Source organism: Aphis gossypii, chromosome X (genome assembly GCF_020184175.1).
Source record: "Aphis gossypii isolate Hap1 chromosome X, ASM2018417v2, whole genome shotgun sequence".
In the NCBI taxonomy this organism is placed as follows: domain Eukaryota; kingdom Metazoa; phylum Arthropoda; class Insecta; order Hemiptera; family Aphididae; genus Aphis; species Aphis gossypii.
In genome coordinates this window covers 60,070,721-60,086,485 of record NC_065533.1, presented here as the reverse complement: position 1 = coordinate 60,086,485, position 15,765 = coordinate 60,070,721, and the positions used below count along the sequence as shown (strand labels likewise).

The following is a 15,765-nucleotide window of genomic DNA, read 5'->3' as shown; positions in this document are numbered from 1 at the left end:
ATCATATTAGGTATAGGAGTCGGACTAGTTATAATTACAGACAAAGGTTACAATTATATTACAAGTATATTATAGACACTTTTGCGCAATCATAATTATTGAATTCAGATGCTGTAATAATTATCTCATACATATCCATTTTGTTTTTAGGTTAGTAGTTATAGTCAAAATTACAATTTACATACCTACAATGTACTAAGTATATTGCATATATTTTTCTACTTAAAACCAATCAAAGAAGATAGATTCATTTTTTTTTTTTACAAAATAATAATTAAAATTTTATAATATGTTTAAATATTGGTAGAAAAAGTTGAAAAAAGGGAAATTCCTAATTCATCAAAAGCTTGGACATCAATAACAAAATATAACTTATGAATTACAATTAACATTGGCTATTTACCTTAAATATTAAATAAACAAAAATATTAAACAGCATAGCAATTTAATATTAATGGCTACTGACTTATAATAAATTATAATCATAAAATATGCCTGAAAGAGAAATTTAATTTTTTGAGATTTAAATTAATTAAAATCAAAAAATATGTTAGAATATGTTATGTTTTTCTGTTTATTATCTAATCACTTAAACTATGTCAAATAGATATTCAGAAATGTAGTTATTAATACTTTTACGTGTATCATCCAATATAGTTATATTAATTACACATTACACGTAAATAAATAATTGGAAGAAACGATGAACAACAATTTAAAAAAATGTATTTTCACAAAATAAACAACAAAAAATGTATTATTTGATAAATTTCAAGGTTCAGACTACATAGTATGAATTATAGTCTGTTTATGAATTAAGTATCTATTTTTTATGACTGGATGTTATTAAAATCAGAACTTAAAAAAAGTTTTTATAGAATAAAATCAAACAAAAGTCTTAAATCAGTATTGTAAGATGGTATAGAATTACATTATATAGTATACAAGTTCTTATTAAAATTTGAATAAAATAGTTCGATTTGAATGGAATTTGTTAATACAATAAAATATTTAAATATAGTTAAAACGGAGAATTAAAGTGGAGTCCACTGTATAGAAACTAAAGTTAACAAAATAAAAGTATTCTTCTGATTTGAATATTAAAAAAAAAACATGTAGTAACATAGTCTGAGTTTATGAATTAAAAATTATACAAAATCAAATAATTTAACAGTTTCAAAATATTTGAGCAATACGATACAAAACTATCAATAAAAAAAATTTAATTATAAAAATCCTTGTGGCAGTTTAATAACTCCCAAAAAGTGGTTGAATGGTGATCCTAGATATAGTTTATCACCGACCACTTCAATATCACATATTCCAGACACCTTTCCATCTGTAGAATGGTAACTCGATAATAGTTTGCCTTTTTCATTAACTTTTAAAATAGAAACTCGTTGTTTGGTCATTGATTTGATTAATACCATAGATTCAAAATGTCCAATCTGAAAAAAGTTAACATTTATTTTTATTTTTTGCATTTTTTTTTGTTTTTAATGATAGGGATCTAAATAGGCCATACACACTGTACTGAATGAGTATTTTTATATATAAACATTCAAACAAATAATTAATGATGTGGATATTTTAATTAACTAACATTTAAATTTTTAATAATCTAAAAAACTGTCAATTAAATTAATTAATATTTAAATACATAGTTTGTTTAATTTATAAAATCATATAATTTAAAAGTAATATAATGCAAAATTAGGTAATTATGAATTAATATAATATTAAAAAATACCAATATATTTTAAATAAAACTGAACACAATTTGACTGATATAAGTTGAAACTGTGTTTAAATATGAAATAGTTTTACTGAGTGTATAATATTAATAATAATAATAATAATAATAATAATAATAAAAAATACTCCAATTTCATAAATATTATGTTACAATATATATAAAACACAAGATGTTAATAAATTATAATAAATATATCTATGTAAAGTATATTATATATTTAGTATTTACCCAATGCATAGCTTTTTTGCAATATAAATTGGGATAGAATGAATTGATCTTTAGCAATGTAAAATCAATTATTCCAAGAAATTTGGTAGCTATCATTCTAATAGTTGGATATTCACCAATACTTTCAAAAATTGGCATTCTGGTACTAACTAATGGAATATAAAATGACCCTTTGCTATTTCTTTTAATATTATCTGGCATTCCTGGTAAACCATCAATAAATATTTCACTTTTCCCTGCTTTGGGTCCTTTCAAATAATACCTAACAAATCAAATTAATTAATTAATTTTCAAAGAATATACAAATATAATATTGATATGATGAAAAAATGTTTCTCACATACTTATGTACACGATATTTTCCAGTTTCAGACACCAGTATGAATGATTCATCATTTGATAATTCAACACCATTAGCAAATTGAAGATTTTTCATTAACACTGTATTTTTTTTAGTTTTTGGATCATATTTCAATAGTCTAAAAAAAAAAAAAAATTGATTTATTGTTTCTATATTAAAATCATTATCAATTGCTTTTTAAATATAATTATGTATTATTATTTACTTAGTTTGATAAACTATATTATCAACAAAATGCTATGTGATTATGTATAAGAAAAATCATTGCATTTGTAGAATTTACAGTTTGTAACACTGAGTTATTTTATAACCATCCAGTTACATAGTTATGACAAACATAATTTGTAAATATATTACATATGACAATTTCAGAATTTTACAATTTTTAGTTTATTGTTATAACATTTTGTTGAACTGTTTAATACCTCTAATAATTCAAATAAAACCTAATAGGTATTTAGTCATAAAAATTATGCCATATTTTTGTTGAAATACAGGGAAAAAATTTTCATTAACCTTCCGGTACCATCAACAAACAATGAATAAACTCCATCGTGTAATTTATAGTTTGTATCAGAGTCTGTCCAATACACAGAACCATCAGATGCTACTATGACCGAATTTGGTAATTTAGGTTGTGCACCATCAATAACTTCATCCATTGAAACTAATTGCTCTTTTGCACCTATTATATATATATAAAAAAAAAAACATATATTGTATATTTATTAATTTGATTCAAAACTCACTATATATGTTATACAGAAATAAAAATTAATAGGTTTAGAGACATGTCACATTAAAACTATTCATCTAAAATAACTGAAAAAAGCAACTTAAGTTATTTGAAATAGCATTACTCAAACTAAATTATTTTTTCCTTTTGTATTTTCAAAATAAATATGATATTAATAATATGTTACAATGTTAATTTAGAGAATAGCAGTGATATGCACAGAAACAATTCAATATTTTCCTAGTTGCAAAATCCCGCTAACAATATTATCTTATATTATATTATGTGCTATGCAACATCACAGCAAGAAAATTAAAACAAAATAGCCTTGCTATGAATAAATTTTACTATATTTATATTGATGAACTTCTCACAGCAAAAAAATAAAAAAAATAATATAAGCTAAATGTAAGCTATCAAAAATTATTTTTTTTAAATAAAATATGAAAATGTGGAAATATGCTAAAAATATCAGTTAAATTCACAAAATTTGTAAAATATGCGTTAACTAAAAAAAATGGCTAAACATGCAATATACATTTTTGTATTAAAATTTGTTGTCTCAAAACAAATTTTTATTTTACTTTGAATATTCTACAACCATAATTAAAGAATATGCAAATATGATAAGTCTTGAACTCTAGTATACACGATCAACATTTTTATTTTAAATGAGAGTATTATTACGAGCGTTAAACATTTGTAAAATTATATTAATATATAGAATAAGGTAAATTTTTATTTGGGTAATATTTAATAAGCTAATGAGTTATGATATAAAAAGTATTAGTCAATGGTAATTTAGCACCAAACAATAATGTGTTATAAATATCAAAAAAAAAAAAAGAAGAAAATTATTAAGTAAAAAAGTCCAGTCATGAATAATTCATACTGTTCATGAACTAATGTATTATGAAAAGTTATTAAAAAAGAATTTATATATTCAAATATTATATTATAGCATAAAATATTTAATTAAATTAATATTCTTATTAAAATAAAAATGTTCTAGGTACCTACTAAAATAATTGTTATTTTTTTGTAGAATAAAGCAAAAAAAAAAAATATGTTAACAGTAATTTATAGTAAAAAAAAAAATAAAGGATCATTTCTAAACATACCATATAGATTTGAATTTAAATTCACTTTAAAAACACCATAATATGCATCAGCTACATATAAAAATCCTGATTTATCTATATTAAGACCAAGTGGGCGTCCACAAATATGTTCTTCATATAATCCATCTAATACAAATCAATCAAATTTAAAATAAAAGGATTAAAATATTATTATAGAATTATACAATTTCAATATACCTATTAGGTATATTAGTATGGTAAAGAAATTATCATAAATATTTTAATATAATTTTGTTATAAAAATTGAATTAAACGTTTATAAATTATATTTTCAATAAGCGATATTATTATCAGGTATTTATAAAATAAGTTTACTTACCACAGACTTTTCCAAATTTCACAACAGGAACTATTTCATTATTAACAATTTTAACAACATGGCCATAGTGCAATGTTGTATACAAGGTGTTGTTATAATACAACAGACCTTCAGGTCCTACAATTTGATCTTCAAAAAGTTTTGATATGCCTGATAACTTATCATTTAATGCTAACGGTCCTGTGAAAGGCTTTTGTGGTGTGACACTATTAACGGTTTCAATAAATAATAATAATAAAAATAAATTAGTATCTCATGATATATTTTACAATACGAGTTTATCAAAGCATAATAACTTACGTATATTCTGTGAAAGTGACGTTGTGGTTTAAAGGCAACAGGGTGAAAAAGCCGACTAGAGCTGATGAATAAACACCAAATTTTAATAGTAAGTTTGCAATTGTCTGTAAAGGAAAATAGAACATATTTAAAATTAAAATCAAACGATAATTATTATTATTATTAACAAAATAAAAGAACGACGACAGACAACAGTGGTACAGTTCATATTATGTAGTTTTGTTGTGTCATTTAGTTGTATATAGATGCCTAATTTAAAATTACCATGTTTTGGCCGTTGTGTCTTTGATACAATTTAGTTGTTATTTGCAGTTATTTTTATGATCGTGTCATAAATGCGGCATCACCAACAGTGAAAATAATATAGTAGTGGCGGATGCTAATTATTAATAAATTATAAAAAAAAATATTAAAAAAATCCGATGTTTACGTTATATAACTCGTCAAAGTCGAATACAGGTCACAAATGTTAAGCAATGATGTTATGCATGCCTATAAATTATTATTTCGAATTTTAGATTAGGTAGGTATTAGAATTGATTACACATAAAACATAATCAATGACGTTCGGTAAACGTGTCTCCGGTGCTCGGCGTCGTATTATACGCTCTAACACCAGCTGGCAGAAACTGCAGACCTTTGACGTTTAGACTAGATAAGTAGGAGGTACCTGCGATCACACAACACATTAATAATATTAATAATAACCATTTCCACTTTTACTTTCTACCGTCTAACCACCTTGAGGTCACGTAGTAATTATCATTGTGCTCTGCCAGTGATCCATATTATATAACTTGTGCTTGGTTTACCTAGTAAATTAATAGATTTAAGACAATTTCCATCGGTTGAAATTATAGGACATACTTGGTGTATTCGGCCGCAACAGTAAATTAAACATTTTGACATGGAGTAAGTATATATTACTTTCAAAATTCGAAGTACCTACTGCAAGAAACCGAGAATGTGAATAAAGGTGATTACTGTGGTAGGTAACGACTGGTGATAAGAAAAAAATACTGATAATTAGTGATAATAACCTGTTGTCTAGTCAAAACGGTTTAAAAAAACCAAAAAAAAAAAACAACCTTCGCGCCGTTTCTTATTATCTTATTCAACTGATAATTTATGTAACTACCGAAGGCAATATATTATACATCTAATCAATTTTATTTTTCTTAAACTATTTTTCGAGTGGATAAGCGATGAACGCGATTACTGTTTATACTAGGTAGGTACATGGATGTGTGTTTTTTTAATTATCTATGTGTCTGTTTTCTGTCATTACAACAGTAAAAAAGCTTACATTTTTAACGTGAAAGTGGTTTCTGGTAGGAAATTGGGTTTAATTGTTTCTTTATAGGTGGTCAAAAGTAAAAATTCTTAGTATTACTCATGGTAAAAATCTGTAGAATAAAAATAAAAAAATTAAAAAAAATCTGGGAATTTTTAGACAAAACCAGTATTCTATAAAATAAATTTTATTATTTTTTTGTTCGTTTTTTAAACCTAATCTAAGATTCTTTAAATTTTTACCAAACTTCTATACCATATATTTTATGTGTAAAATACCTACGTGATCAAACATTTAAAATATTTTGATTAATTTTAAGTTGGGTATCTATGAATAGAAATTTGAAATTTTTCATTGTTTTAGTTTTTTTTTTTTTTTTGTAATTATCGATAACAATTTTTAGCTTGCTTAAAATGATCGAACATTTAATCAAACGTTATATATTAATATTTTTTTTTGATGTTGATAATTTTTGTTAAAAGTAAAATGAAAAAAAAGTACGTCAGCGGTGGTGGATGCTTGTTCATCGTTCCTTCGGTCCTCGGACAGGTTAGGTTAATTCGATAAAAAACGATTCTGAGCGGACGAGACTACGAGAGGATCTTTTTTATTCAATTTTATTCGTTTTTATGGTAATAAACAAAGCGTTTTATGTACAACTTAAGAAAAATTCACATAAATAGGTAATTTATATAATTATAATTTATAATTAGGAAATATCATAAAAATGAAAAAAAATATAAAAGAAAAGAAAAAGCTCAAAAGTCGCTCAAATGTTTTGAAAATTTTATCATGTCTAACAGAGTTGTTCACAATTTTACCCAGATAATTATTCGAATAAATATGTATTCGAATAATTTTCAACTATGATTATTCGAATATTATTCGGTCATTTTATTTGAGTAAACATGGTTGATAATCGAATAATTTTTTTTTTATTATTATTATATTATTCGAATAAATAAATGTATTCGAATAATTTCAACCCATAATAGGTATTAATAAAATATGTAGTAATAATAATATTAATTCTTCTGGTAAGTGTACATGTATGTACTTCAGAGGCGCAAATCTAGGGGAGTAGGGAAGGCAGCTGCCTCTTCTCACTATGTAAATTATATTTTCTATTTTTATTTGATACATTTTATTATTATTTATACATTATAGTTTATAATTAGTTATAATTTAAAATTTGTTATAATTATTTATTTTCATTTTTGTCATTATTATTTATTATTGTTGTAATTATTACGAAATTTACTTATTGTTAATTATTAATTATTATTTTTTACAAAATTTAAACAGGCGTAATTAAACATCACTATAAGGACTTAAATATACAATTTAAAAAACTTAAATTCAAACAAGACTATTTTTAAAAAAATTACCTAAAATATTGAAAACTTAGCAAAAGTTTTTAAAATTATCAATTATGTTTACTCAAATAAAATAACTACCTATCTTTAAAATTTAGTCAAATAATTTTTTATTCGAAAAATAACAGTTGAAAATTATTCAAATAATATTTTATTCGAATAATCGTAGTTGAAAATTATTCGAATAAAATTTTATCTAAATGATTATTTAGATAAAACTTCATTCGAATAACGCCCAACTCTGCAATGTCTAGGTAAGGATAATATAAGTAAACAACCCAAACTTCAAGTTTTTACGAATGTTTCTAACCGAATTACAACAAAAAAAACCTCAAAATTAAAATGTCAATAAATAGCTCAAAAATGGCTAAAATGTTCCAAACTTAAACCGTAAGAAACAAAATCCAAAATACAACAAAAAGGTCTCTTGTCATTTTTCATTTAAAACAATATTTCTGGTAGAAAACGTCGTCCGTAATATTATTTAATATTACAAAATCGTGATATTGTACGTTTTTTCTCCTTTAACTGCTTTTATTTTGAGTACCGTTTCGAAAATCTAAAAATGACCTCTTTAAAGTACTTACTCAAGAACATCACCTTTCAGAAAATATGCTACACTTGTACTTTTGAGCAAGTTTAGGCGGAGAAAAAGTGTTTACAGAATAAAAAAGAAAAAGAAATAAACGTCATTGTAAAACCAATACATATTCACAATATTTGTTTATAAAGTTTAAACATAAGATTTTTTTAATATTCGTAAACGCTTGAACATTTTCAAATTATTTTGTAGCTATAGAAATGCATAAAAAATGTTCTTTTAATTTTTATGAATTGAAAATGTATTCAGTAGTTCATACGGAAACCAAAAGAAAAATCTAAAGAATATATTAATCTAATTGATTGTTATGAGTGTTTAAAACTAAAATTTGAATAAAATTACATATTTAAACTACGAATAACGATATATTATATTACACATTAATTATTTTATTATAATCATAGGTGCACATTGGGTGTGAATTTATGGGGTGCTGGAATAATTAATGGTACACAGATCCGTGGGGAGTTTTGCAAATACTGTAATAAATTCCATCGCAATTATTTTAAATTTTTATTATTAATGTTAGAAAATAAAAATAAATGTTTAAAAGTATTTATATAATACATTATAATAATATATGTAATCACTAATATTAAACAAGATTTAATTGTCAGCTGTTTGATAATGCCAATTTTTGCAATATAATTTCCCCATCTATTTTGTTGGAAAGATCTCTCTCAATGTTATGAGTAGATACCTTAGTAAATATTTCTTGATCCATACTGGTGCGTAATCAATTTTTCTAATCTACCCATAGCTGAGAAAAAGTGTTCACACGTTGAAGAAGAAATTGGAATTGCCATTCCCGCTTAAACTAATAAATAGAAATTTGGAAACAAATTTTGATTTTATTGGTTTTATAAGTTTTCAAATTCAAAGTTGGCTGATAGACTATTCTTTAACAATCAGACTTTCTGCTGATAAACTAGATGTTGATATTTTTAAAATATCCTGATATATGAATATAATAATATTTCAAATAATATGACCATGTAATAATTATTTAAAGTCAGTTGACAGTTAAATAAGTTATTTTATATCAAATGCATATCTTATAAGTTATAAGTGTTTATATAAAACACAAACTATTATATTCATCCAAGTTAAAAAAAGTTCACAGATTTTGCTAGCTCTAAGCTTTCTTTAGAAAAAAGTTTTTCTAAATTTATAATTATTCTATCAATTATTAAACATTAAACATAATTTTGTAACCAACTGCGAAAAGTAAGATAAAATAATATGATTTTCTATAATATAATTGTCATGTTATGGGAAAGACACTATATATAGACACTTATAGCTGCTAGCTGTTGAAATGAGATTTAACAAGATATTTATGAGTTTTAATTAAGTTTAGAAAAATATAATATAAATAACGATATTATTCCTTAAATAAATTATTTACATTATGTAGTAACTTGTAATTAATAATAATAATTATTGTATTTTTTTAAAAAAAGTAATATAATTTCATTGAAAATATTGCAATTTTCATCCTTATTGAAAAGCTCAACAATTTCATCTGTAATTTTTTATTTATTACTATAGATACTTGACTTTAATAGATATGATTATGTAACTACAAATTTATGAACTTTAGTTTGTACCTAACAACTAACATAAAATAAAATATTATACATTTGAATGACTAGAGGTTTAAAGATTAAGAAAAAAAGTTAATATATTTTGAAAATTAAGCCATAATTATATAAATACATGGTGAAAATTTCAAGTTTCTATGATTATTCATTTTTGAATTATTACAAAATAAAGAAATTAATTTTGTCAACCTTTGGTTTAGCTTAAAAATTCTCATTTTTCTTAATTTTTTGTTTGTTTTTTCCTATTATAGAAAAAGTACCTGGAGTTTTGACTTTTTTATTCTAAAATATAGATCCTATTTGCTTGTAAAAACTACTTTCAAATCGAAGCATTTAATCAAAAATGTATCATTTACTAAAAAAAAACACAATATTATAAAATCAATAGGTACACTATTATAGTTCCTCTCAGAATTAAAAACATGAAATGTATTTAATGATATAAACTACTTAGTAATGCGACCACAAAAGCTTTTAAATTGTTTTTCTAGTGTACTGAGGTACCTCATGAATAAAAAAATATTAACGTTTTGCATATATACTTTGTAGAATGGAGACAAAAAGTCGGGTTTCAATTTATTTTATAAGAAATTATCAATTATTATATGTCGGCAGTTAACCGTAGCTGACAGTTCCGAGAAATATTATTAACACCATCGTAATATCGTACGTATACCCATTACCTATATTATTATAAAACCAAGTACAAAAATAAGTAAGTCATAAAAAGTTCTGCAATATTGTAAAATAGGCTCTAAATTTTTAGTCAATATACATTCGATATAAATGTATGGTTAATCTAGACCCAGATATTTTGGTATAATTTGGCTGAGTTTACGGTTATGAAAAAAAGTTATTTGTGGGCCTTTTAATTTTCTTTCAGACGCTGAACTCGTAAATATGCTCCGGCTCAGCTACATAGGTAAGTAGGTAGGTATATTGTTTATACATTATACACAATTATACATCTTATTTTATTTATAATTTCCAAAGATATAATAAACATTAGACAATATTGAATTTGGACTATTAATTTTGGGAGTTTTTTGTTGTAATTTGGTTAAAAACATTCGTAAAAACTTGAAATTTGGGTTGTTTACTTATATTAGCCTTACCTAGACATGGTAAAATTTTCAAAACATTTGAGTGACTTTTGAGCTTTTTTTAGAATTATAAAAATATTTTTGATAAATACCTACTAATTTTTAAAATTATTTATAACAAATTGGCTGTGTAACTATGTAAAATACAATATAAAACAAATATTAATTAAGAACAAAAAATATGATATTGTATAATAGCATATTTTGACTACTTTTGTATTTTAGATGTACCTATTTATTTATTTTACTATACCTACAACAAATTATAGATTGTTAATAATATAATTCTATCCGCCGAGCTTCACTCAAATTCTAATCAAAATTCACTGAGCAATGGTATACAGTTGCTCACACATAAAAATTAAATAATCTTAAGTATTCCATCTTCCCGACTTCTCGCTTAAACCAGTTACTCCAGTCATACCCGGTTACTGCATTTAGGATTTTGTTGTTGTTTTTTTCTGATTTTTTTCAAAACTTTACCTCTATAATGCACCAAGGATATTCACTTTGCTATCGGAAACTACCCTTGAAGTTTGAAATTGAAGCATTATTTAGACAATTTATGCTGTAACGATAAAAAATAAAAAATACACACATCATTGTAGAATCAATATACATTCATCAGTCCGTTCAGAATTTAAAATTTGATTAGGAGTTATAAATTAGTATAAAAGTAAAAATAAATACCAATAGGCAATACTCAGAAATAGTAATAGAAAGACCATAAATAAAAATGAAAACTTAATATAAGATGATGTAATTATGTTATTAATTAATGTAAAAATAGATTTACTTGAATTAAATAAACATTTTTACCATTCAAATTTTTCTAAAAATTAAACGTGAAAATTGGTTATTTTGAATTTTTCTCAAAATAATGTAATAAAATTTAAATAATTTTATTTTCTTTGTTAAAAAAAAAAAATGCCGTACTATCGTAGAGTAAGCATCTGTAAATTATGTATATATTATAAAAAAAAAAATTAAAATTATTGATGAAAACAAATTACTTAATTTGTCTGTTTTTTCTGACACCTACCTATTTATGTATAATATTAAATATTTTAATATAATTATTCCATTCATGTGGTGGCCTCGAATGTACTTATTATAATATAATATGTGATTTTTTCATTAAATAACACTAATTATTTCAAAAGATATTAAAGTTTTTGAAAATATTTTTCGTACATAATTTCCAGTCAATATAAAACCAAGTCAAAGTATAAATATTTTTAATATTTTTTATTGTTATCATTGTTTAATTTTTACTTTTTTGAATAACAGCATGCCAGCATATTATAATTTTAATTTCTTACCCTGAAGTAGATTATTTTCGGAGTATTTCGATCTATAAATATACAATTTCAGACTATTAGTTTTTTAAGTTATAACTTACATCATATAAGTAGGTATTTAAAGTTTAGATAAGTAAAGTAGTGGTATTGGTATAACAATTTGTAAGGCAACCACCTTATCCACCATTCATGACCCTGCAGATTATTAAATAAATAAAATCAAAAAGTAAATTCAATATAGTTGTTATTGTTTATTGTTCAATAATCATAACTGGTATAGGCATTTACATTATATATTGTATTATATTTTTTTACTTACTTCTTATGATTATTTTGTAAAAGATGGGTTAACAATTTTTTAAAGTTCATCTATGTTTAAAATGTGTACACAAGCATATTATTATAAAATACGAGTATAAGGTACCTTTTTAGTAATGTAAGTATATACCAATGTATTGGTATGTTAGAATGTAAATTAATAATAATGAGTAAAATATATTTATAAAAAAACATGAAATAAATTATAGTAAATAAACTTTGAACATAATATTATAATATATATTTTTCACAACATATAGCAGGTACATAATAGGTAAACAGGTGAAATCTCCTTCGGTAATGTAAAGTTAATTTAGATAAATAGGTAGTAGGTATGATTGTAATGTGATGACTGATATTAATATTTTTGTCATAGCTTTGGTTAAATATCTGGTAAATGGTCGAAATGTTTTTGCGCCACTTTTAAAGGACGAGTCAAGTCAGGGCTTTGATTGTTGCTCGGTATCTGTGGAAACAGCGTTGACGCAATGTTCACGTAATGTCCATTCTGTGAAAGTTCAACACAAAATGATTAGGCACCAATAGTCAATATAGGTATATAAGCAATAGGTTATATAAAGATAAATACCCAATACCTATTTATCTAGTCATCTGCAGTAAGTTTTTACTGTGATATACAGTTTAAAATAGCATTTTTAAAATGTATTATTAATGGTAAAACTTTAAAAAGTAATAATAATAACAACATAATGTGATGATTCTAATTTCTATTTATAATATTATTTTGTTAGTATTATAATAGTAACACCTATAGGTATACATTTTTGTATTAATTATTGTAATTATCACTATTATAATTTAATCTAAATTGTTTTCCTTAATATAAATAAGAATGCATATGTGGTAAGATCACAATTATTTATTTATCACTTACCTTTGATTTTTCTCGAAATGTTTTAAGTTTTTCAAACTCGTATAAATCTCCTTCCGGGTACTTGAATGAAAAATTATCGAAAAAAGGGTGTCGTAACAATTGATCACATGTCCATCGTCTTAATGGATCTTTTTCTAAGCACATCTAATTATAAAACAATAATAAAAAATATTCAATATACCTATGATAAATAATATTTTTTACAATACCTATATTTTTTAGACAATTTATGTTAAGAGGACGTCGTATCCGCATGTGTTGTCTTCGTCTTACACACGTATAACATAGCAAATTTTCGTTCACCAGATTCAAAAGTATGCTGTTAGTTTTGATATTAGAGTGAATTGACCTATTATATAATTTAAAGGTAAGATTATTATCTAGGGCCCCGCGTAGTCTTTTATTGATATAATTATTTTTAAGGAAGTTATGATCATTTTAAAATATAGAGTTTCAAAAAGATCATAACTTCCTTAAAAATAATTATATCAATAAAAGACTACGCGGGGCCCTAGATAATAATCTTACCTTTAAATTATATAATAGGTCAATTCACTCTAATATCAAAACTAACAGCATACTTTTGAATCTGGTGAACGAAAATTTGCTATGTCATACGTGTGTAAGACGGAGGCAACACAGCGTTTCTCTTAAGGAAACTTGGATGGCAATGAGTATTATAGTGATAATAATATTATAAAAACATAAAAGACGAATTTTATGAACGATAAAACGTATTTAAAAATATTATTGTCGGTATGATTCAAATAATTCAAATTTAATAAGGTACCTACAGAAATAATTTATTTTTATTTATATTCTTTAAAGCTCAATGGCTTTAACTACGTTGACGCTACAAAGTGTAAATCTCCTATGCGATATGCAAATTATAAGGAACTCTAAGGCCCATTTTCCTTATAATTTGTTGTGGTTTGTGGCAATTTTGTTTACTTATTAATTATCACTTAAAATATTCTTATAACATTTTATCGTTGATTTATTTTTTTGGTAAAACTCACTCTACATAGTAGGTACACTAGGCATACAGACAAATCAGGTATTTTATTAAATGCCTAGGCATATAGTCAACGAATTTGATTTTTATGAAATTTTACAATCCACCTAGACATTTAGTCAAATACCTATTAATTCAAGCCAGGCAAATAATAAAAATAAAACATTTTATAGTATTTTAAACATTTAACTATATTTTCTATTAATTATTTATTGCTATTTTATGTAACAAAAAAAAAAAAAACTATGTATCATATTTTATTAATATGTAAAATATGTAGGTATATAAAATATGTTTAATTATGTGTCCATCATTGATACTATTGTTTTAAGACTTAAATCATAAATATATATAGGTAATTACTAATTACTAATTATTTATTAGGTATGATAGATGTTGACGATAGTACGAGTGTATTATATACCCAATGACCAATAGTCTTATAATACGAGTATATTACGACTAGTACGAGCACTGAGTAGTGAGTACTATAATATATTCTTATTACATAAGAATAAAAGTGCAATTGGTTTTACCTTGGAAAATTAACATAGGTAACTTTTTAAAGTTTAGAACCGGAGACACCGTGGGAACTGCTTATAGGTAGATTCCTACTTGGTTGTATGCGAACCTTATCTATATTGAGTTGTGAGTTATGTTTAAAAAAAAAATTAAATGTTCCACCAAATGCCACCAAACAATAACATGTAATAACAAGTAATAAGTAAAAATTAACAAACATTTGTAATTATAATATAACTTTTTCAATCATTTTTTATACTCGTACTATCACATCTATAGATGTACTAATTATGATCAGTAATTACCTATATATATATATTTATGATTGAAGTTTTAAAACAATAGTACCGATGGGCACAAAATTAAACATATTTCATACACCTACGTCTTTTACATATAAATAAATAATAGTTTTTTTTTTTATATATATAAAACAGCAATAAATAATTAATAGTAAATATAGTCAAATGTTTAAAATAATACAAAATGTTTCATTTTTATTATTTGCCTGGCTTGAAATATATACATACGACCTATATATTTAATAAACATGTTATACTATATTAACAGACACACACACACACAATATATATATATTTGTGTAAATGTATAAAATGTCAAAATATGAGATAATTTTTTTTTATCTACCTATTACGTTTACCAAAGTCTAGATTTGAATTTAAAAGCATTATTTTTAAAAAAATAACCAGACAATATTTTTTAAGTGCAAAATCCGTTACATACATTTTTCAATTAAAAACTCGAATTTTAGATTCTGAACGAAGTGATGAATGTATTGATTTTACAATGATGTGTGTTTTTACATTCTGAACGAAGTGAAGAATATATTGATTTTACAATGATGTGTGTTTTTTTTTTTTTTTTTTTGTTTTT

The 15,765-nt window shown here is 23.9% G+C and overlaps 2 protein-coding genes across 7 annotated transcripts in view; both read right to left on the bottom strand.

Moving 5' to 3' along the window:
* Positions 1-704: 704 nt before the first annotated feature.
* On the bottom strand, positions 705-5,669 carry LOC114128429 (adipocyte plasma membrane-associated protein Hemomucin-like). 2 transcript variants are annotated; one of them, XM_027992943.2, is made up of 9 exons: positions 5,584-5,669; positions 5,107-5,512; positions 4,843-4,946; positions 4,543-4,748; positions 4,203-4,328; positions 2,862-3,030; positions 2,329-2,463; positions 1,985-2,246; positions 705-1,448 (listed from the first exon to the last, which is right to left on the bottom strand). In XM_027992943.2, the coding sequence occupies exons 2-9, from the start codon at positions 5,107-5,109 to the stop codon at positions 1,227-1,229; spliced, it is 1,227 nt and encodes a 408-aa protein (XP_027848744.1). In that variant the 5' UTR covers positions 5,110-5,512; positions 5,584-5,669; the 3' UTR covers positions 705-1,226. The 2 variants fall into 2 exon arrangements, with proteins under 2 accessions (XP_027848744.1, XP_027848745.1); XM_027992944.2 differs by lacking the exon at positions 5,107-5,512 and having other exon boundaries at positions 5,551-5,654.
* Positions 5,670-12,348: 6,679 nt separating this feature from the next.
* LOC114128430 (cyclin-dependent kinase-like 4) overlaps positions 12,349-15,765 on the bottom strand; it is a 40,432-nt gene continuing 37,015 nt past the window's right edge. For all 5 annotated transcript variants that reach the window (XM_050206370.1, XM_050206368.1, XM_050206371.1 and 2 more), the window contains exons 7-8: positions 13,335-13,478; positions 12,349-12,947 (exon numbers count right to left, since the gene is read on the bottom strand). In XM_050206370.1, coding sequence (XP_050062327.1) covers positions 12,822-12,947; positions 13,335-13,478 — 270 coding nt within the window. In that variant the 3' untranslated portion in view covers positions 12,349-12,821. The remainder of the gene's footprint in view (positions 12,948-13,334; positions 13,479-15,765) is intronic.